The 21,831-nt window shown below is 47.5% G+C and overlaps 1 protein-coding gene across 2 annotated transcripts in view; it reads left to right on the top strand.

Moving 5' to 3' along the window:
- Positions 1-21,831, top strand: part of C3_1H11orf52 (chromosome 3_1 C11orf52 homolog) — a 131,748-nt gene that overhangs the window by 91,864 nt on the left and 18,053 nt on the right. For both annotated transcript variants that reach the window (XR_013608822.1, XM_078682307.1), the window contains exon 3: positions 11,737-11,768. Coding sequence is in view for 1 of the 2 variants with exons in the window: in XM_078682307.1 (XP_078538433.1) it covers positions 11,737-11,768 (32 nt within the window). In the remaining variant the exon portion in view is untranslated. The remainder of the gene's footprint in view (positions 1-11,736; positions 11,769-21,831) is intronic.

The following is a 21,831-nucleotide window of genomic DNA, read 5'->3' as shown; positions in this document are numbered from 1 at the left end:
GCTGAGTTCGGCGTGTTTCCAGCTTTCTGGGAATGTGGCGGAGTTGAGGGAGCAGTTGATGACGTCTCGGAGATGGGGTGCGATAATGGAGTCTGCTTTGTTGAAGATGTGATGGGGGCATAAGTCTGTAGGGGCTCCTGAGTGGATGGAGTTCATCAGGCGAATGGTGTCTTCTGTGGTGATTGTGTTCCATTCGAAAAGGTTATTCGGAGGAGGAACATCTTCGGAGGTGAGTGGGGTGGACTGGTTTACGGGTTGGTTGTCAAAGCTGTTATGAATGTCGGCGATTTTGTCATGGAAGAATGAGGCGAGGGAGTCGCAGAGGGCTTGAGAGGGGGTGATGTCATTAGAGCTGGCGGTGGGGTTGGTGAATTCTTTGATTGTGTTGAAAAGTTCCTTGCTGTTGTGGGCGTTGTTGTCTAGTCGGTCTTTGAGTGCTGATTTCTTGGCAGTCCGGATTAGTTGGTGGTGTTTGCGGGTGGCATTTTTGAAGGCGGCTTGGGTGATGGTGTTTGGGTCTTTTTTCCAGGTTTTCTCAAGGGAACGACAGAGCTTCTTGGATTTCTTAAGGTCATCGTTGAACCAGGGGGTGTTCTTGCTTCCTTGTTTGATTTGATGCTTTTTCAGGGGTGCTAGTTTGTCGGCGGTTTGGGTTAGCCATTGTGTGAGGTTGATGGCGGCTTGGTTAGGGTTCGTTGAGTAGGCAGGGGGTTTTTGAAGAAGCGAAGTGGAGATCTGGTCGATGGTGATTTTGTTCCAGTTTCTTCGCAGAGTTGGTTGAGCGTGGTTGTGGATCGTGGTCTTATTGTAAATGAAGTGGATGCAGCTGTGGTCCGTCCAGTGGAGGGGTGTGGTGTGAGTAAAGGAGATATGCTTGCTGGAAGTGAAGATAGGGTCGAGTGTGTGTCCTGCATAGCGTGTGGGGGTGTTAACAAGTTGTTTGAGTCCGAGATTGGCGAGATTGTCCAGAAGGGTGGAAGTGTTACTGTCGTTGTTCTTTTCCAGATGGAAATTAAGGTCTCCCAGTAGAATGTAGTCCTCAGAAGGGAGGGCATGTGGGCTGATGAAGTCAGTGATGTCTTCGCTGAATTTTGTACGGGGTCCTGGTGGCCTGTAGAGGAGGGTGCCTCTGAGTGTGGTATTGGGGTCGGTGTGGATCTGGAAGTGAAGGTGTTCGGCGATAGCGAGATTGTCTTCTGAGCTCGTTGAGAGGCGGATGGTGTTCTTGTGGACGATGGCGATGCCTCCTCCTGTTTGCTTGGTGCGGTCCTTACGGATGATCTTGCACTCTGCACTCACTACTCTGCACTCTGCACTCACTACTCTGCACTCTGCACTCACTACTCTGCACTCTGCACTCACTACTCTGCACTCTGCACTCACTACTCTGCACTCACTACTCTGCACTCACTACTCTGCACTCACTACTCTGCACTCACTACTCTGCACTCACTACTCTGCACTCACTACTCTGCACTCACTACTCTGCACTCACTACTCTGCACTCACTACTCTGCACTCACTACTCTGCACTCACTACTCTGCACACTCACTACTCTGCACTCACTACTCTGCACTCTGCACTCACTACTCTGCTCTCTACACTCACTACTCTGCACTCACTATTCTGCACTCACTACTCTGCACTCACTACTCTGCACTCGCTACTCTGCACTCGCTACTCTGCACTCGCTACTCTGCACTCGCTACTCTGCACTCGCTACTCTGCACTCGCTACTCTGCACTCGCTACTCTGCACTCACTACTCTGCACTCACTACTCTGCACTCACTACTCTGCACACTCACTCTACACTCTACACTCACTACTCTGCGCTCTGCACTCACTACTCTGCGCTCTGCGCTCACTACTCTGCGCTCTGCACTCACTACTCTGCACTCTGCACTCACTACTCTGCACTCTGCACTCACTACTCTGCACTCACTACTCTGCACTCTGCCGTCACTACTCTGCACTCTGCCGTCAGTACTCTGCACTCAAGTCAAGTCAAAATTTATATAGCGCACTACATACCCAGAGGGTCCCAAGGCGCTTGAGGAAGGGGGGGAGGGTTACTTATCGAATATCCAGGTTTTAAGCTGTTTTCTGAAGGCTAGGTGGTTTTGCGTAAGTCGGAGGTGGATGGGGAGGGAATTCCAGGTTTTGGCCGCTAAGTAGGAGAAGGATCTACCCCCCATGGTGGCCTTGTGGATGCGCAGAACAGCGGCGAGGGCTTGGTTGGACGAACGCAGCTGGCGGGTGGGGGTGTAAAAGGAAAGGCGCGTGTTGAGACAATCGGGTCCAATTTCGTATAGGGCTTTGTGAGCGTGGGTGAGGAGACGGAACGTTATTCTCTTGTTGACGGGGAGCCAGTGAAGGTCTTTCAGGTGAACGGAAATGTGGTCTGTGCGGGGGATGTCTAGTATGAGTCTGGCTGAAGCATTTTGGATGCGTTGGAGTTTTTTCTGCAGTTTTGCGGTGGTACCGGCGTAAAGGGTGTTTCCGTAGTCCAGACGGCTTGTCACCAGTGCGTGGGTGACCGTTTTCCTTGTTTCGGTGGGGATCCAGTGGAATGTTTTTTTGAGCATGCGCAGGATGTTGAAGCATGATGATGAGACGGCGTTGACTTGTCTGGTCATCGAGAGTGAGGAGTCAAGGATGATGCCCAGGTTCCGTGCGTGGTCTGTCGGTATGGGGGCTTTTCCTAGGGCCGTTGGCCACCAAGAGTCGTCCCAGGTGGAAGGGGATGAACCTAAGATGAGGACTTCCGTTTTGTCCGAGTTCAGTTTCAGACGGCTGTGATTCATCCACTCGGCTACTTCTTTCATCCCTTCATGTAGGTTGGTTTTGGCGGTGATTGGGTCTTTTGTGAGTGATAGGATCAGCTGAGTGTCATCCGCATAGGAGATGATGTTGAGGTTGTGTTGACGTGCGATGGTTGCGAGGGGGCTCATGTAGACGTTGAAGAGGGTGGGGCTGAGTGATGATCCTTGTGGGACGCCGCAGATGACTTCGGTGGCCTCTGACTTAAAATGGGGAGGCGGACTCTCTGAGTTCTTCCAGCGAGGAACGAGATGATCCAGTCCAATGCTTTTCCTTGAATTCCGATGTTTCTGAGGTGTTGTATCAGGGTGCTATGGCAGACTGTGTCGAAGGCTGCGGAGAGGTCAAGGAGGATGAGGGAAACTGTGTCTCCATTGTCCAGTAGTGTTCGAATGTCGTCTGTTGCTGCGATGAGGGCGGTCTCGGTGCTGTGTTTGGCTCGGAAGCCAGACTGTGAGGAGTCGAGTAGTTTGTTGGTTTCGAGGAAGGTGGCGAGCTGATTGTTGATGGCTTTCTCAATGACTTTGGCAGGGAATGAGAGGAGCGAGATGGGGCGGTAGTTTTTGAGTTCGGTGGGGTCAGCTGTTGGTTTCTTCAGAAGGGCGCTGAGTTCGGCGTGTTTCCAGCTTTCTGGGAATGTGGCGGAGTTGAGGGAGCAGTTGATGACGTCTCGGAGATGGGGTGCGATAATGGAGTCTGCTTTGTTGAAGATGTGATGGGGGCATAAGTCTGTAGGGGCTCCTGAGTGGATGGAGTTCATCAGGCGAATGGTGTCTTCTGTGGTGATTGTGTTCCATTCGAAAAGGTTATTCGGAGGAGGAACATCTTCGGAGGTGAGTGGGGTGGACTGGTTTACGGGTTGGTTGTCAAAGCTGTTATGAATGTCGGCGATTTTGTCATGGAAGAATGAGGCGAGGGAGTCGCAGAGGGCTTGAGAGGGGGTGATGTCATTAGAGCTGGCGGTGGGGTTGGTGAATTCTTTGATTGTGTTGAAAAGTTCCTTGCTGTTGTGGGCGTTGTTGTCTAGTCGGTCTTTGAGTGCTGATTTCTTGGCAGTCCGGATTAGTTGGTGGTGTTTGCGGGTGGCATTTTTGAAGGCGGCTTGGGTGATGGTGTTTGGGTCTTTTTTCCAGGTTTTCTCAAGGGAACGACAGAGCTTCTTGGATTTCTTAAGGTCATCGTTGAACCAGGGGGTGTTCTTGCTTCCTTGTTTGATTTGATGCTTTTTCAGGGGTGCTAGTTTGTCGGCGGTTTGGGTTAGCCATTGTGTGAGGTTGATGGCGGCTTGGTTAGGGTTCGTTGAGTAGGCAGGGGGTTTTTGAAGAAGCGAAGTGGAGATCTGGTCGATGGTGATTTTGTTCCAGTTTCTTCGCAGAGTTGGTTGAGGGTGGTTGTGGATCGTGGTCTTATTGTAAATGAAGTGGATGCAGCTGTGGTCCGTCCAGTGGAGGGGTGTGGTGTGAGTAAAGGAGATATGCTTGCTGGAAGTGAAGATAGGGTCGAGTGTGTGTCCTGCATAGCGTGTGGGGGTGTTAACAAGTTGTTTGAGTCCGAGATTGGCGAGATTGTCCAGAAGGGTGGAAGTGTTACTGTCGTTGTTCTTTTCCAGATGGAAATTAAGGTCTCCCAGTAGAATGTAGTCCTCAGAAGGGAGGGCATGTGGGCTGATGAAGTCAGTGATGTCTTCGCTGAATTTTGTACGGGGTCCTGGTGGCCTGTAGAGGAGGGTGCCTCTGAGTGTGGTATTGGGGTCGGTGTGGATCTGGAAGTGAAGGTGTTCGGCGATAGCGAGATTGTCTTCTGAGCTCGTTGAGAGGCGGATGGTGTTCTTGTGGACGATGGCGATGCCTCCTCCTGTTTGCTTGGTGCGGTCCTTACGGATGATCTTGCACTCTGCACTCACTACTCTGCACTCTGCACTCACTACTCTGCACTCTGCACTCACTACTCTGCACTCTGCACTCACTACTCTGCACTCTGCACTCACTACTCTGCACTCACTACTCTGCACTCACTACTCTGCACTCACTACTCTGCACTCACTACTCTGCACTCACTACTCTGCACTCACTACTCTGCACTCACTACTCTGCACTCACTACTCTGCACTCACTACTCTGCACTCTGCACTCACTACTCTGCACTCTGCACTCACTACTCTGCACTCTGCACTCACTACTCTGCACTCTGCACTCACTACTCTGCACTCACTACTCTGCACTCACTACTCTGCACTCACTACTCTGCACTCACTACTCTGCACTCACACTCTGCACTCACTACTCTGCACTCACACTCTGCACTCACACTCTGCACTCACACTCTGAGCAGATGCATGACTGGGTATACACACTTGTTTTTTTAAGTCCTACACTGAATTGGTTCTCGTATTTGGCATCACTGGCAGTGGCCTGAAGTAGGGCAAGCAGCAGTGGCCTCCTCAGAAATATCTTTAGCCCTGGCACTTATTATGGCACAAATTAAGCACTGCTAACAAGTGATTTTGCTTTCTAGCAACCACGTCACTGCCTCATTATTTACTGCTCTGTTTTCACTTCTGTTCATGGACACATCATCGTTTTGTGCTTCCGCGCCAATGGCGCTTTCCGTTAATGTACTTGCACGCAAACCGCAACCTGTTGCATAACTTGCAGATTTCAACAAAAAACATATTGTGCCTGACCCGGCAGACTCCCGAGCAGCCTTCGAGGCACGCACCTCTGCCGAGCCGAGGCCCAGGAGGAGAGGCTGGAGTGCACGCACGCCCACCATCATCCAGTCCTGACACTAAATGCACACGCTCCAGGAATGCCAAATACAGTTCCAAGACTTCCCGAGAGCAGACAGCAAAGAATGGTGCACGCGCGCCCAGCATCTGGATTCAATTACCGCGGCCCCTGACAGCTGGTAATTGATGATTTATAGCCTTCAAATGCGCGTCTCCGCACAGAATATGCAGGAAGTGGAGAAACTCTACAGACTATGGCCTAGTGCGTGCTGCCTTGTAAAAACACAGCCATGCGATGACCAATTAACATGCAGCTGCCATAAATAAAGAACAGAATTCACGCGCTTCTCTGGAATGTCTAGGTTAGCTTGTCGGACCGCTCTCTACAGGACTCTGAAGCCACACCCACTTCGTGGGATGTAGGCCGAGCCCTAAAAATGAATAAAAAAATAAAAAACAGGGGGCAATGGAAAAACGGATGGGGAAACACAATGAAAATAGGGAGGGGAAATTAGCACACAAGGTAGAGTAACATGGGTTGGGGAGAGAAGCACAAGTGTGAGAAAGCACAGGGAGCATGGGTGCAGTTATTTGGCAGAGGGAGGAGAAGCATACAAGGGGGAGATCTGGAAAACAAATGTTCTCTCTTGAACTGCTTATGCAAAGAGGAAAAAACGTAGCTTTCTTAAAGTGAGCAGTGGAAGGGTGGAAGCCGGTCCGAGAGATGGCAAAGAGGCTGTGCTCCAGGGCAGGGATAAACCCAACATGGACAAGGGAAGCAACAGAATAAGAAGCAGGCATATGAGAGTGACAAGAAAGGCATCCAGTGGCAAGCAATTGCCGTGCTATAAGCCCCTGTATATTCTTGGTAAACATATAGTATTTTTGCAACCAGGCATCTTGTGCAGTCTGGAAGGCCCGGCCTAAAAATGATAAACATCTGATAGGCCAGTGAGAATATGGTAAGTTGGAAAGCTGTTGAAAAATGTGTTGCCCATAAATGGGTGGGTTGGGGGTAGAGAGAGATAGAAGAGAGAGAGAGAGAGTGTGTTTGTGTAAAAGAGAGACAATGACTGGGTAAATACATGCACAAAATGTATTTATATTAAAAACCTAATCCCTCTGGGCCTATCAAGGATTCCGATTCTGGTTGCATTATTGCCCTTTTCAAGTCTTCTTTATCATCAAGAATACTTGCTGAGGTTGCTATCTGTTTGTCATTGATCATCAAGGCTTGGTTTTGGCCTGGCATCTTTGAGTTCGAGACGGACCACCAACTAAACAATAAATTGTGTGTTTGGATCAGGATAAAGTTTAATATATAATTTGTGGGCCTGGCTGGAACAAGATGTCTCAAGGCTTGGTATATACACTTGAGCGTACCAGATATTGGAAAGGAGTTGTGATGTACCATATGTACTCGCTTTTGATGCAAATCAAGTGCTTTAATATCTGTCTACAGACATATGTGGCAGACTGGGAAACTTCATGTCAGAAATTTGTGAAAAAAGGGACAATAAAAAGTAAAGAATCCGGTGGGCTGTCGGTCAGCCCCGTTAGCCATTGTTTCTCATCTGTTTCGTGGTTTGTTGTTCCTTTGATGGGCTGTCTATTAAGGCCATGGTATTTTGTGGGTGGTTATATTTTCCCATTAAGTTTTGGTGATTGGCACAAGTAGTTATTTTCTTAGATTGAAGCCAGTGCTTGCTCTTTGTTATGTGTACTTTGTGTACACGACATTTCAAATATTTAGGAAGTTCTTTTGTTTGGATGCCTTGGCTTGCCTACTAATCACCCTTAACCTCTTTAGTGTGGCCACCGGCCTGGGGACTCTCCCTCCCCAGCTCCCCAGTGCAAGTGTGGACCATTGGCAGACACTGGAGAGGGATGGGTGCAGGGGGGGAGGTAGAGAGGCCCTCTGCACCAGAGGTAGTCCTTTATTTTTCTTTCTTCATCAGGCTGCTCGGTAAAAGCTTCCAGATGGAGTCCTTTATTTGTATTTTCTTCATCAGGCTGCTCGGTAAGAGCTTCCAGAGCAGACTTGTGTTTTTTCTTTTTTTTACTGCAGTGATGATCGGTGCGGAGGGCCCTCTGAAGTCATGTCATTGCAGTAAAAGTGAAAGCAAAATGAGCCAATGGGCTTGTTTTACTTTCACTGAACCAGTGCTCAGGGAATATCTCAGCCCCCGAGCACTGATTCTCATAGGAGATGTATTGTTGTAAAAAGGGAGAATCTCCTGTTTCCAATAGTACCTCTGCCCAGTGTATCGCCACATGAAAACGATACCCAAGCAGGGATCTGCCCACTAGCCACCAAGGATGGGGGATGGACCCTTGGTCAAGGCTTGTGCTCCCCCAGAGGGAAATTTATAATTTCTGTCTTTCTGCTCCCCTGGTGGGGGCAGAGGCAGGCTATTACTGCAGAAATGCCCTCCTGGGGGGCAAAAGCCCACTAAATATCAGGTAGGATTTTTCTTATAAAAGTTAAGGAGCGGGGCTGCCCAGCATAGGCATAGCCATGCCCATGCCCCACCCCAAGTAAATGGGCAACAGTCTTTCTGACCCCCCCCCCCCGGCGGAGGCAGATAGGGGTATTTGCCCTCGATCTACCCCCCCCCCCCCGGTGGCAGAAAGCCCACTAGATGCCAGGGCTTTAAAAAAGATGTATTTTGTTTTTAAATATAGGGGCTGGCATGGCTATGCTCCCACCTCAATCAAATGGGGCAACAATCTTTCTACCCCCCCCCCCCCTTCCCCGGTGGGCAGACAGGGTAATTACCTGGATATGCCCCTGGTGGGCAGAAAGACCACTAGATACTAGGGAATGTTTTTTGTTTGCTTTTATATAGGGGTGGTGGCTGCTCACTATGAGCATGGCCATGCCCCCACACCAAGTAAATGGTGCAGCAAGCTTACTGCTCCTCCAGGTGCTGATGAGGTCAGAAAGCCCACTGGGCGGCAAGTAATGTTTGTTTCTTTTTTAAATATAAGGGTGGGGACTTCCCGATATTGCTATGCTAGTACCCCAACTAAATGGGGCAATTGTCTTTCTGCCCCCCATGGGTGTCAGATGGTCATAATTATTCCCCGATATGCCCCTGGGGGAGACAGAAAGCCTACAACACACTAGGCACTGCATTCATGCAATATACTTTTGGGCGAAGGGGGGTGATCTCCTCTGGGCATAGGCCTGCGCTCCTCCCAACCCCAGGGCTAAATACATTTTCTGCCCCTTCGGAGGGGTGGATATGGTATTCACCGCCAATCTGCCACCTCCCTACCGGAAGGAGGGGGGCAGACCCTGACTACACTCCAGGGATTCCAAAATGACACTAAAACAAACAGAAAGACAGGGCAGTTTACCCTGGCATCAAGCCGTACCCCTACCCCTTTCAGGTCAAAAGTGCCTTTCACTCTCCTGAGGCAGATAGGAAGGATGTCCCAATAGGCGATGCTGCCCCAAACTTCCACACAGGATGTAGAAAATCTGCATCACTTTCTTTTGCCACAAAGGCAAAATCCTTGGTATCAGGTGGGTGTTGCACTCTGGCATTGGCCACAGCCCTCCTCAAAAGGAACAAATCGGTCTTACCCCTGGCCCCCACCCCAGTGGGCAGACTATAGGTATGTCTACACTTTGGAAGAAAGCCCACTGTATGGCAGGAATAAATATTTTTTATTCAAAATATGGCTGTGGGTCTTGCCTATCCAAACATCAGGCCCCACCCTCACGCCTAAAACCTCAACAGTCTTTTTGCTCCCCTGCAGACTAAAGCATCCCATCCCAATGGCAAGCAAGAGGCATTTGATTTTTCTGGGTGTGCCAGGAGAGTGTGGCTAACTCCCAATATCGTCCCACTTGCAATGGTGGATGTCTGCACAATTGAGCTTGGGTAGGCTGCCACCTCGGAAAACTTAACAAACACAGACAATTCTGAAAGCTACACATCCAGTGGAGTCAAGGGTGATGTGCTTTGTATGCATCACACATTTTCTTACCCACAATGCTGTGCAAACCTCATACTTTGACTAAAAACCTACATTTTCCTACTTTTCTGTGAGGAAAACTTCTGGGACATGCTGGAAGCCACACATTTCCTACTACACAACATTTCCCCGAATCTCTTGATAAAAATGGTACCTCATTCATGTGGGTGGGCGAAGAGACCTTGACACAAAAAGCCCTAAAATACTTCGTGGAGAGATCAGCATTAGGAGTGGGATTTGGGGCGGTGCTCAGCCGCCACCCATGGAAACTTACCAACCCACGCTATTTATTAAAACTAGACAACCGGTGGATTCCAGGGTGGTGTGCCTTGCATGAATCTCACAAGGTTTTCTTACCCACAATGCCCTGCAGACCTCAAACCTTGCCTGAAATCACTAATTTCCCTTACATTTCTGTGATGAAAACTAATGTAATCTACAGGAATCCACTAAATTCCTCGGAAGGGCTCTCATTGACCTTGATTTCATCCTTTCCTGTTGCAGACACTAGGCCCAGCTACACAAGTGGTGCAGCATTTTAATCCGCACAAATGGGGTAACGCTGAGTAGCAGGAATTTTGTGGATTCCTGCGGATTGTGGAAGTTTCCATCACAGAAATGTAAGGAAATTGCGTTATTTCAGGAAATATGTGAGGTTTGCCAGGCATTGTGGATTAGAAGACCTCATGGGATCCATGCAAGGCACACTGCTCTGGACTCATTCAGGTGTCTAGTTTTTAAAACTGTGCAGGTTTACTAGGTTTCCCTAGGTGCTGCCTGAGCTAGGGCCCAAAATCAAGTTTGCAGACTACGGCCTGAATTTTCATCTATCTGTACAGTGCATAGTTTAGTTTAAAGTCAGTGAAGGGCAAGTTGAAACAGACTTAAAGAACTAAAAAGTAACGGGAAGACCTATGCGTATCTGACATGAGGCACTGAAACACATGTACACTTACATCAATACATGTATCCACCACCTCAAACTTCACATTCAATGCAATTATTCCCGATCCAACAATGCACATTCTAAACTTTACATAAGTTCAACCCCCATATCTTCTGAATCATATACAAACCCTACATTGTTTATATGACAGAATCTATACCCATCCATGACCCAATACTCGTATACAAACGCACTTACTTCATGTACCATTCATGGAATCTACTGTCACACACCATTATATATACTATATCTAATAAAAAATGCATATTGTCATGCCGCACACTCACTTTACCCGCACATGCATATTTCACGTAAGACCGTTTTTCCAGATTGCCATAACATGCTTACTGCAAACTGCCAGCTGCTTCTCACTTTAATTCTGCATGAACATATTAACTTTCAGACTGATGCACACATCAGGCAGCCTAAACATATAGAAAGATATATCCAATAATTATACGCTTAATGAAGATGTCTGCCGCACACATACTGGCCCTCTGGCGCCTTATTACCCACAATGCCCGGCAAACCTCACACTTTACCTGAAATAACGCAATTTCCTTACATTTCTGTGATGGAAACTTCCATATGGTGTCTCATAGCCCTGCTCCTTCCCCAATGTGTGTGCTCGCTCTTTCTCTCTCACTCTCTGTTGCCCTCCTCGACTTCTTTCCCAACCTCCCTCACTCTCTGTTCCCACTTCCCCTATGCAAGGCGCTTAACACCCCACTGTCTATACAAATCTGAGGTGTCTATAATCACTGCCTATGTATGCAGCTTCATTACCACCACACATAGGCACTAGTCCACATTCTTCATGAATAGTCTGTCATTTTTAACACAATCGACCACACCATACCTCTTGTAACTACTGTCTGAGAAGGGTTTACGCAGTCATTACCTGGTTGTCCACCTCCATTCCAGCCACCAGTTCGTGGTGGTATTTCATCCACCCGACTTCAGGTGGTTGTCCTCAAAGCTAATTTTTCCATCTTCTATTTCTACTCTACGCCATTAAATATTCAAATCATTTGGATTCTTTTACCCGGGATTTGCAGATAAACTAAACATTTCTTTATCCGTTCTGACCTTCACCCACCACTTCCCAACCGAAATTAGATATTGCCTCCCCAGCATTCCATATTGCACCCCAAATCAGCAATTGCAAACCACACCTTGTCAGTTGAATACTGTAATCTCGTACACTAACAGATAATGTTACTTAATCGTTTTTTGTGTTTCTGGTTTTGCAGGTCCTGGAGAAATGCGGTCTGAAATAAAAACAGTAAGCATTGAAGAACAAATGCCCTCTTTCTTGTTGCCTGTGTTTGATCGTCCTTGGTTTTCCTTTCCGCTGTTTGAAAAAAGTGATTTGGTGCTGGTGGAGGAGTTGGTAACAATTGGCTTTTTCGATGGTGCCCTGGTCATGTTTCTTAATTTTATTACAATGTTTGTTTTTATTACATTATGTTCGCAAACGTTCCCACTAAGTCATACAAAGTCATGTACTGTTCCCTCTCTGCTACATCTTGGTGGGCCCCTAGTCCTGGATTCTTTTGGTTGGTTAGGTGAGTGGCATATCTGACCCATTAGCTCAAAGATGTCTCTCCCCTATTTCACGGAAAAACATAAGACCATTCTAGTGCCATGGAATGGGAATGTGTAATATCATATAGTATACAGGTCCACTCCCCTTCGCTCTTGTCCTTTTATTTGGAATATATACTTGTGTGTTGTTTGTCCTTTTGCAGGGGTGCAATGACTCCAAACTATGTGCTGAATGTTCTATGACACACCGACTTGCTTTGCTTTGACTAGCTTCATCCCCTTTTTATGGTGAAGCCTACCAGCCCAGCTGTCTAGTTGGCGAAGGCTTCTTCGGGACATTCTGAAAACTTCCTTGGGAATGCCTTCTGCCTATGGCTTACCATTGGCTTTGTGGTTTCGAAATCACTTTTGCTTGCTTCCTATTTCCTGGCTTTATTTACTTTAGGCTGTATTAGGTGGTCCAGTATGTATTTGTCTCTCCCGTGGAGCATAGCCTGTTCACAACCTCTCTAACTCACTCCTTATAGTCTTCCACAAGTACTCACCTTTCCGTTAACAGGCCTTAAAATGTTGTTCTCACTCACATTTGCTGTCCATTCAATAACAGAGGTCAATTGTCAGGCTCGGTCTTCCAGGCTCTGTGTGTCTTGGTGTTTACTTTTCTTTCTCTGACTTCAGAGTGAGAGGATTAATATGACAATCTTGTTTGGTACCCATGCGAGAGAAAAAGGTGTAGGATGTTATTTTTTGGGGGGGCACTGCAAAATTAAAATTTCTGTAAATGAACTGAGTAAATATTTCAGAATGTATCACAATTAGATCAGCACAAATGAAGCACATATTTCTGTAATTCTAGTGTGGTGGAAACAAATATTTTAATATGATCAAAACCGATCAATACTCTAGGCGATGCCATGTCCACACATTATCCTTTGCATGCTCTATAGTTTTATCAGAAAAACTAGATCTGTGCAAATATAGTGGTCAGATCAATTGAAAATGTATTGACTTTAATGGCAGTGCGCTACAACACTATGCATACTCAACTCTACAACCCTTTACTGAAGTCCACTCTACAACAGTCTACTCCACAGCCCTCTACAACAGTCTACTCCTCTCTGTTATACTCCATTCTGACACACCACTCCACCAAATGTCGCTACACTCCACTCTCCTCCATTCCACTCTATAACACTCTGAGCCCCTCTGATAATCTAAACGACTCTAAGGCATTTCACTCTGACACTTCAATCCATGATTCTCCACTGTGACACTCTTCTCCATTCCACTCTACTCCATTCCACTCTACTCCATTTTCTGTCACTCCACGCAACTCCACTATGACACACTATGGCAAGTCATTCTAGGCCACTCTACGCCACTCCACTGACTGACATTCCACTCTTGATACTTTATGCCACTCTAGGCTTCCTCTCTGACACTGTACACACTCCACGCCATGCCACGCCACCCCACTCCCCTATATGATACTTCATTTCACTCTGCGCCGCTCCAATCTATGGCACTCCACTTTATGGCACTCCACTCGATGGCACACCACTCTACTACACTCTGTTACACTTTACTCAACTCTATGCTGGGCCACTCTATGCCACCCCACTCTACGTCACTCCACACAAACACTCTACACCACTTCATTCTGCATCACTTCACTTTACGCTACACCACTCCATTCTATGCCCATCCACGCCCCTCCACTCTGACACCACACTCTGTGCCAGTTCACTCCACGATACACCATTCCACTCTATGCAAACCATTCTATGGCACTCCACTCTGTGATTCTCTGACACTCTACAACTCTTTTCTCAGCTCCACCCTATGCCTCTACATTCCACTGTGCACCACTTCACCCCACACCATTTTACTCTACGCTATTCCACTCTGCTTCCACTCTACTCTACGTCACTCTACGCTATGACACACTATGGCACCCTATGCCTTTTTCTTCCATTCTACTCTATGCCACTCCACTCTGACACTTTTCCACACTCTACGCTAAGCCACGCCACTCCACTCTGCTGCACTCCACTCTACGGCTCTCCACTTTACTCCACTCTTGGACACTTTACTCACTCTACAACACTTTACTCACCTCTCCCTCCTATGTGACTCTATTCTATGACACTCTACTCCACTTTACACCGCTTTACTCCTCTCTAAGCCACTGTGCGCTATAACACTCTACGACACTCAACTCCACGCCATGCCCCTCCACTCTAAGCCCCTCCACTTCACTCTAGGCCACTCTACTCTAGGCCCCTCCACTCCACTCTACTCTAGGCCCCTCCATTCCAGGCCCATCGACTCTAGGCCCCTCCACTCCACTCTGATACCCTGAGCCTCCACTCTACAACCCTACATTCCACTGTACGACCCACCACTCTTCTCTAAGCCACTCTATCCCACTGTGCACCACAACACTGTGGGCCTCTATGCTCCACTCCAATCTATGCTACTCTGCTCCATGCCAATCTGTGCCACTCTCCTGCACTCCAATCTCTGTCACTCCAATCTACGACAATTCACTCTACTCTCCAACACGTTACCCAGTGCCCTTCCACTGTATGTGCCTCCACTGTCCACCCTCCACTGTATGCCCCTTCGCTGTATGGCACACTACTCTGCAGCACTCTATCTCACTTCACAATGCTTCACTCGCCACCACAAACTTTTAGCCATGCCGAACAGCAGACACACTGTTGTACAACATGACAAAAACACAATGGCAAAGCAAGTAACTCCTGCATAGGCGAGACAGACCTATTGGCTTTGTTTGCTGCTTCCTTTTCCTACTCACTCAATCCAGAAAACCATGGGCTTCAGCCACCTAACACACTGATACGGGACGGTTGCTGCTACATGAGCTAAAGAGCATCTGTGGTCATAGTAACAATTTCCAGTTTTTCCAGTTTTCTCAGCTCGAAACCATCATAGGTGTCTAAAGCAAATTCTACGTTATCTCATCTAAAATCGCCAGGCACTTGCAGTCAGCTGGCATTTTTAACAGCTACAGTCCTGCCAAGCGTCACTCAACAGGTGTGACGCTCACGCATTTCAGTGCGGTGATCCGCATCACCGCACTAAAATGCATTGTCACGCATTTTGCCACCTGCTGCCAGGCAAGCCACCAGCGGCGCCAGTCACTGTGCCCCGGCTCTCTCGGCTGCTCCGAGAGAGGTGCACCTGCTTCCGTCGTTACTAAACAAACAGTTAACCAGAGACTGCTGCTCTCAGCTCTGTGGCTGAGAGCGCTACAAATGTATCTCGCGGCTCTCAATCGTGAATCATCACACACTGCAGGGCTGCCCTCTCAGTCCGATGCTGAAGCTAATCACGGACCGTGTCACCAGGGGGCCGGGATTAAATCCGTCACGTCCGGGAGGAAAAGAAAGTAAAGCGGCGGGGGAATCTGGGAGTGCAGGCTAGCCTGCTCATGAGACAGCCTCTCTCATGCCATCGATGGCCGCCCCGGTTTTTACAAAATGTCGCATTTGCCCGCACTGCTGCGTTATTATTCTCCGCTCCAGGTCAGGTACCGAGTTAGATTACTGTAAAATACAGCCACTACAGCCGCAGAAATTGGCTTTCACAACTGTTAACAATCTATTGAAAAAATGAAAGCTGAGAAAATATTGCCACCGGATGTGCATGGTAAATTGTTTTTTCACAACATTTAACAGTTATATGTCTCGCAAGTGGAAATTATAATTTGTACAACATAATGTGTGTTTATTTTCTGGTTACTGTTGGTTCTGATGTGGTTTTTCTTGCATCGCTGTTACCTTGACGAAGAGCAGTTTGCCCAAAATGCATTACCATCCACATTGACTCGTGAGGCCAGGGCTCCGTGACAGGCAGGCTCCAGGCCGAACCGTGCTATACTGAGCTAAACAGTATTGGCTGGAGTGGGATTCCTGATCGCCAAGAGGGTTATAGGTCATCACTGGAGAAGTGGTTCACCTCTGCCGACGGCGGAATGGTAACGGGCTTGAACTACGGTGCGACAGCCAAGAAGATGCTTACCATCAAAATACGTTCAACTCTCGGGCAATAGTTAAACAACTAACTTGGCTGATCAGAGTTTATGCTATTTATAGCGCTCTGATATCTGCAAAGATCTTGTTCGCGCTATATAAAACTCTGAAAATAAATAAATAAATTTACATGCATCATTGCCATGGTCCTACTTACATAAACCACAGAGTTTTGCATTGGTTGCCTGCTGTCTGTTCCTTCGCCAACTTCCTAGGTTTCATCATACAGCATCTACTGTGTTTGTATTGTTTTATGTTCTGTCTTACAAAATTAATACAAATAATTATTTTTAAAAATTGCTCCTTGAGGCATAGCAACTCAGAAGCTATTTGAACACTAGCAACAAGGCGGTTTTTAAAGCAGTTTATTGCATTCTGGCACCCAATTTTAGTATTTGTGTTAAATCAGCAAGGCACCGGCCCTTTGCACATTGTTTGAACAGCATATTGTGATGTATGACTATGATTTCATGCAGGACCTAGAGGGGGCGCTACTATTCACATTACTAATAAAAGTGTGTGTAAAAGAAAAATGACACAAATGTGAGATGTGTTGCAAGGTTGTTACGCACATTCATCCATCCCTCAGTGTCCTTAATTCCCTGGTGATTTGCTGCAGTTTTAAGATCTTGTTAGAGTTTCTCGTTGCTCAAATGGAGGTAATTTCTAATATTTGTAGGTTTCCCTCATCATTCTCAGAATCTTCCCCTTCGCGTCTGGTATTTTTGCATTTGGGATGCATCATCCCAAATGCAAAAATTGCAATTTAAGAAATCGCAAAATTGCGATTACTTAAATTGCTATTGCATTTAAGGAATCTCAAATTGAGACTCCTTAAATGCAATGCATTAAAGTTAAAAAAAAATTAGCGATTTCGCTAATAGGGGGAGCAAATTACCATGAAGTTGAACTTCATGGTAATTTGCAAAAACTTTGAAAAATGCACTAAAGTGCATTTTTCAAAGTTCCATTTTACACACAAACATGCCCTTAGGGCATGTGTGTTTGCAAGATGTACCCATATGCAGATTTCAGGGGTGCAACAGGGTGTCCTTTTGACACCCTGGCACCCTTGAAATTGCAATCTCAATTTGCGATTCTCTAATTGAGAATCGCAAATTGAGATTGTCTTCCCATTCATTCCTATGGGCCTCTAGGCCCATAGGAATGAATGGGGAGGTATTCCTTAATTGCGACTCGCAATTTGCGAGTCGCAATTAAGGAATTTTAAGAAATCGCTATTTTTTTAGCAAGATCTTCATGCATAGCATTTTGCTATTCCTTAATAGCGAATCCTTATTTTTCACTAATAAGGAATCGCAAAATGGGTGCTTGATGCATCTGGGGGAAAATCCTAACTTTACGACTTTCGGTATTCACAAAGGGCATTTAGGAGTAGTAAAGTTAGGATTCCTAACATTATTACTCCTAAATGCCCTTTGTGAATACCGAAAGTCGTAAAGTTAGGGTTTTGTCTCACATTAATTTTATGAATCGGGCCCAATGTCTTTATTTTACAACTGAAAGAGTAGTCCCTTTTCCCTGCCTTCTATTAATGTAAATAAAAGTATTGAGGAGAAATAGAGTTATTAACAGGAAAAATTGTGAATTCATATTGAAATTACAAACAATGTGTGACCTCTAACTAATGATAAAACACACTTGAAAGTTTGTGAAATGAGTCATTTTGACGGTGACCAATCCTGTGTGGATTGGATAAGACAAAGATAAATAACATAATCATCACTGAAAAGGCAGTGGGTGGAAGGGAGCTTTGTAGCATGTTTCCGTGTTGTTTTCACAGCACTTGGTGAGCTGCTCAATTGCCCGTTGCAGGTAATCATTGACTGGTTAAGGTTTCGGTGATAGGTTGTCGCAGGGCCTGCATATCTCAGTTGTGCTCGGGAATGTCCCTGTGGGTAATACATCCTGTTTCCTCAAGTCCTTTGGAATGCTTTATTGACCGTACATGTATTCAATGGAAGCAGATACGTGTGGGAGGTCAGTTTTGATCAATATAGTGTTACTGGGCTTGGACAGTGACTAGCTTGGAAGAGTCCATGTTCGGATCTTTTATACACACATAGGTCGGCCAGATTCCCAGAAAAAGCTTCTTGTACCAGGGGTTTATCTGTTACTAGCTCTGCCTGCTTTTGGGCATTAGCAAGACAAGCCACTTTGGGTAGTGGTGTGCTTATGGTAATTTACATACCAACACACCCTGCTTATATTAGTGATTAAGTTTTACTTTAAGTGTAGAATTCGTGGCAATTAGTGTCTTTTCAGAGCTTAATTTGTGCCCGTATTTACTGGTGCTCAGCACCAGCACTTAATTCTTTACACTGGCACTTGTTATGACATGCCACCATATGGTGGCGCTTTCTCTCTATTTTCAGCAGAACTCATTATTTTAGTAATGTAATATACCCTAAATAATTTTTTTTTTTAATTTGAATTTAAAAACATTTATACAGCGCACTTTTACCCAGCGGTTTCATGGCGCTATTTAGGTTGCGATGGACGGCAGCAGTTAGAGGGGGTTTAGACTGGGTAGGCAGAGGGTTTTGAGTTCCCTCCGAAACTGAGTGTAGGAGGGCATTGTGCGAAGGCCAACAGGAAGAGAGTTCCAGAATGCTGGAGCCAGGACAGGGAACCTCGCTCCACCTGCCTTCTGTTTTTTAAGACGGGGGGTGACTAGGAGGGCCGAGTGGGAGGAACGTAATTCTCTGCCTGGAAGGTAGGGCACAATGGCAGAGCAAAGAAATTCAGGGGCAGTGCCTGACCTAGCCTGAAAAGTGAGGCAGCCAAGCTTGAAAAGGGCACGCTCTCGCACCGGCAGCCAGTGTAAAGCTTTAAGTAGTGGGCTGGCCCGATGGTATTTAGGGAGGCCATGAATCAGGCGGGCAGCCTGATTCTGCACCAGCTGCAGACGATGGATCGCGTAAGCTGGGGCCCCATTGTATATAGCATTGCCATAATCAATACGGGACAGTACCATGGCCATGACAATGATTTTCAACGCCGGGAGGGAGAAAAAGCGGGAGACTTTCCTAATTGTTCTTAGGGAGAAGAAGCAAGAAGAGACAACCGAACCAATGTGTGAATGGATAGAAAGTTGTGAATCCAAGAAAATCCCTAGGGTTTTAACTTTGGAAACGGGAAGTGGAGGGACACCGAGTGAGGGGGGCCAGAAGGAAGGGGACCATGGACTGCAACCACCTCCGGTCAAGACCAACTCGGTCTTGTCTGGATTGAGTTTGAGGTGGTTGCAGTTCATCCAATCTTGGATAAATGTCATGACTGACTGGACATTCTGGGCAGATGAAGGGGAGTGGGAAAGGTTAAAGATTAGCTGGAGGTCATCAGCATAATTAAACACTGTGACCTCCAGCTGCTGTAACATAAAAATGAAGGGGTAGATGTATAAATTAAACAAAAGGGGGGAAAGTGACGATCCCTGAGGAACCCCGCACTCCATCTTGCGGGAGGCCGCGGCGAAGCCGGCCAGATGGACCGCTTGAGTTCTCCCCACCAGGAAGGACTCGAGCCACGAGAGGGCCAAGCCCTCTATGCCCGCCGCCCTGACACGGCTGAGGAGGATGGAATGGTCCACCGTGTCAAAAGCGGCGGACAGATCTAAGAGTATCAGGGCTTGAGGTACGTTGGTATCAATACCCTCCCGCAGCTTGTCCATCACCGAGATTACCACCTTCTCCGTGGAATGCAGGGGCCTAAACCCAGCTTGGCAGGAGGAGAGGCAATGGTTTGCCTCTACGTGGGTACTCAGGGTGGTCCTGATGTGAGTCTCAAGGACTTTAGCTAGGTAGGGCAGAAGGGAAATAGGACGGTAGTGGGAAGGGGAAGATGAATCGGCGCCGGGTTTTTTTAGGATTGGGACGACAACCGCTGATTTATGTAGGCTGGGAACGGTGCCGTTAGTGAGTGAATCATTGAGAAGGGTCAAAGGCGGGATAGGGCAGTTTAAATACATTTCCCTAAGAATGTGGGCTGGGGCGAAATCCAGGGGAGATCCTGATTTGACTCGGTCCAACAGCGGTGAGAGAGTATTAGTGGTCAACAGAGGAAAGGAAGACAGTTTGGAAACCGTGGGGGGAGGGGAGGGGTTTGTAAATGCAGGGGAAGGGAGGGGGATGTTAAGTTTAATTTTTGCAACTTTGTCGATAAAGAACTCGTTGAGTGAGTTGCAGAGGGACTGGGAGGGAGGAATTGACGCTGTGGCTCTGCCGGATGATGCGAGTTCATGGACAGTCGAGAAAATTTCTTTAGAGTGAGACTCGGCTGCCATTGCTCTGCTCGTGTAGAACTCAGTTTTAGCATCCAGAATGCCCTTTTTGTAAGTTTGTAGTACAGACAGGTAAACTGCCTTTAGCGCAGGACTGTAAGTTCTACGCCAAGCTCGCTCGGCCCTCCGTGCAGCCAGTTTCTTAGCTTTTAGATCCGAGGTGAACCAACGGTTGGCTGCATGGGCTCGCCTGACTGTGAGTCGCCTTAAAGGGGCAAACTCGTCGCCTGCCAAAGTCAGTCAGTTGTCGATGGCGGACAGCTGGGAATTGGCTGTAAGGCCAGATAGCTCGGGGCAGGTTTTGGCCAGAGTAGAGCAGAGGGAGGGCATGTCAGTTTTTCCCCATTTCCTGACCCAGGTGTTCTTGGGAAGTTGGGGTTTGGTCAGAGGGGCTAAGGCGAGGGAAAAAGTGATGGTAAAGTGGTCCGACCAGGAACAAGGGGCTATTATGGGGGGTGTGAGTGGGATGTTTAGAGCCCAGATTTGATCTAGTACGTGGCCATGCGAGTGAGTCGGGCTGTGAACCAGAGGTGAAAAGTTTAAGCTGGTCATAAGGTTGGTAAACTCCCTAGATTGAAGGCTCTCAGCAGGATCATTGGGCCAAAAGTTGAAATCCCCCAGGACCAATACTGAAGAATTATTGATCACCAGGGTGGCCAGGAGAGTCTGAATACTGGGAAGGAAAGAAGGGGTAAGCTGGGGGGGACGGTAAATTAAAACGAAAGTGAAAGGGGCCTGATGTGAGGTCGAGCGGGCTAGAAGGTAATCTATGTCAGGGATGGGAGGGGAAGGGAGAATCTGAATATTAAAATTAGTGCGAGCGATTAAAGCCACTCCTCCTCCTCGCCTGCCGTCAGAGCGATCCGCTCGGATAACCGAGTGGGTAGGTGGTAAAGCGGCTAACACGTTAGGTAGGGAGTCGTCCTTGAACCAAGTTTCGGTTAAAAATAAAAGGTCTGGATCATAAGAATCGATATAGTCGAAAAGTTCATACTGGTGAGTGACCGCAGACCTGGTGTTTAAAAGCGTAGAAGAGGTGCTGAATACCGGGTCAGGGGAAACAAGAGGTAATGAGGGGGCAGGCAAGGTCGTGTTGGGAGGTAAAGCTAGAGAGACTGCTCTCTCAGGAGCTAATCGAGAAGAGGTAGAGGACACACCTAGATGCTTTAGACGGGCTGATGTAAGGGGATGGATGTTCCCATGTACCCAGTAGGAACAGAGCTGGGAGGGGGAATATGTGATTAAACGGACAGCGTCCAGTGCCCCTAGCCCCGGCCGGCCGCGGACGGGCGCAGACGGGCTTAACTCTGGCGCAACTCCGGCGCGCCCGCTGCGCTCGTCCGCTGCGCTGACGCATGAGGAGCGTTTAAGTAGGCGGATGAAGAGGGTGGGGGGCGGAGTCAGCAGGGCGGGTTGGGAGGCGATTTTAAAAGTAAAGA

This window comes from Lissotriton helveticus, chromosome 3_1 (assembly GCF_964261635.1).
Source record: "Lissotriton helveticus chromosome 3_1, aLisHel1.1, whole genome shotgun sequence".
In the NCBI taxonomy this organism is placed as follows: Eukaryota; Metazoa; Chordata; class Amphibia; order Caudata; family Salamandridae; genus Lissotriton; species Lissotriton helveticus.
Note: the sequence above shows the minus strand (reverse complement) of the source record. Positions and strands in the feature narration are given on the sequence as shown.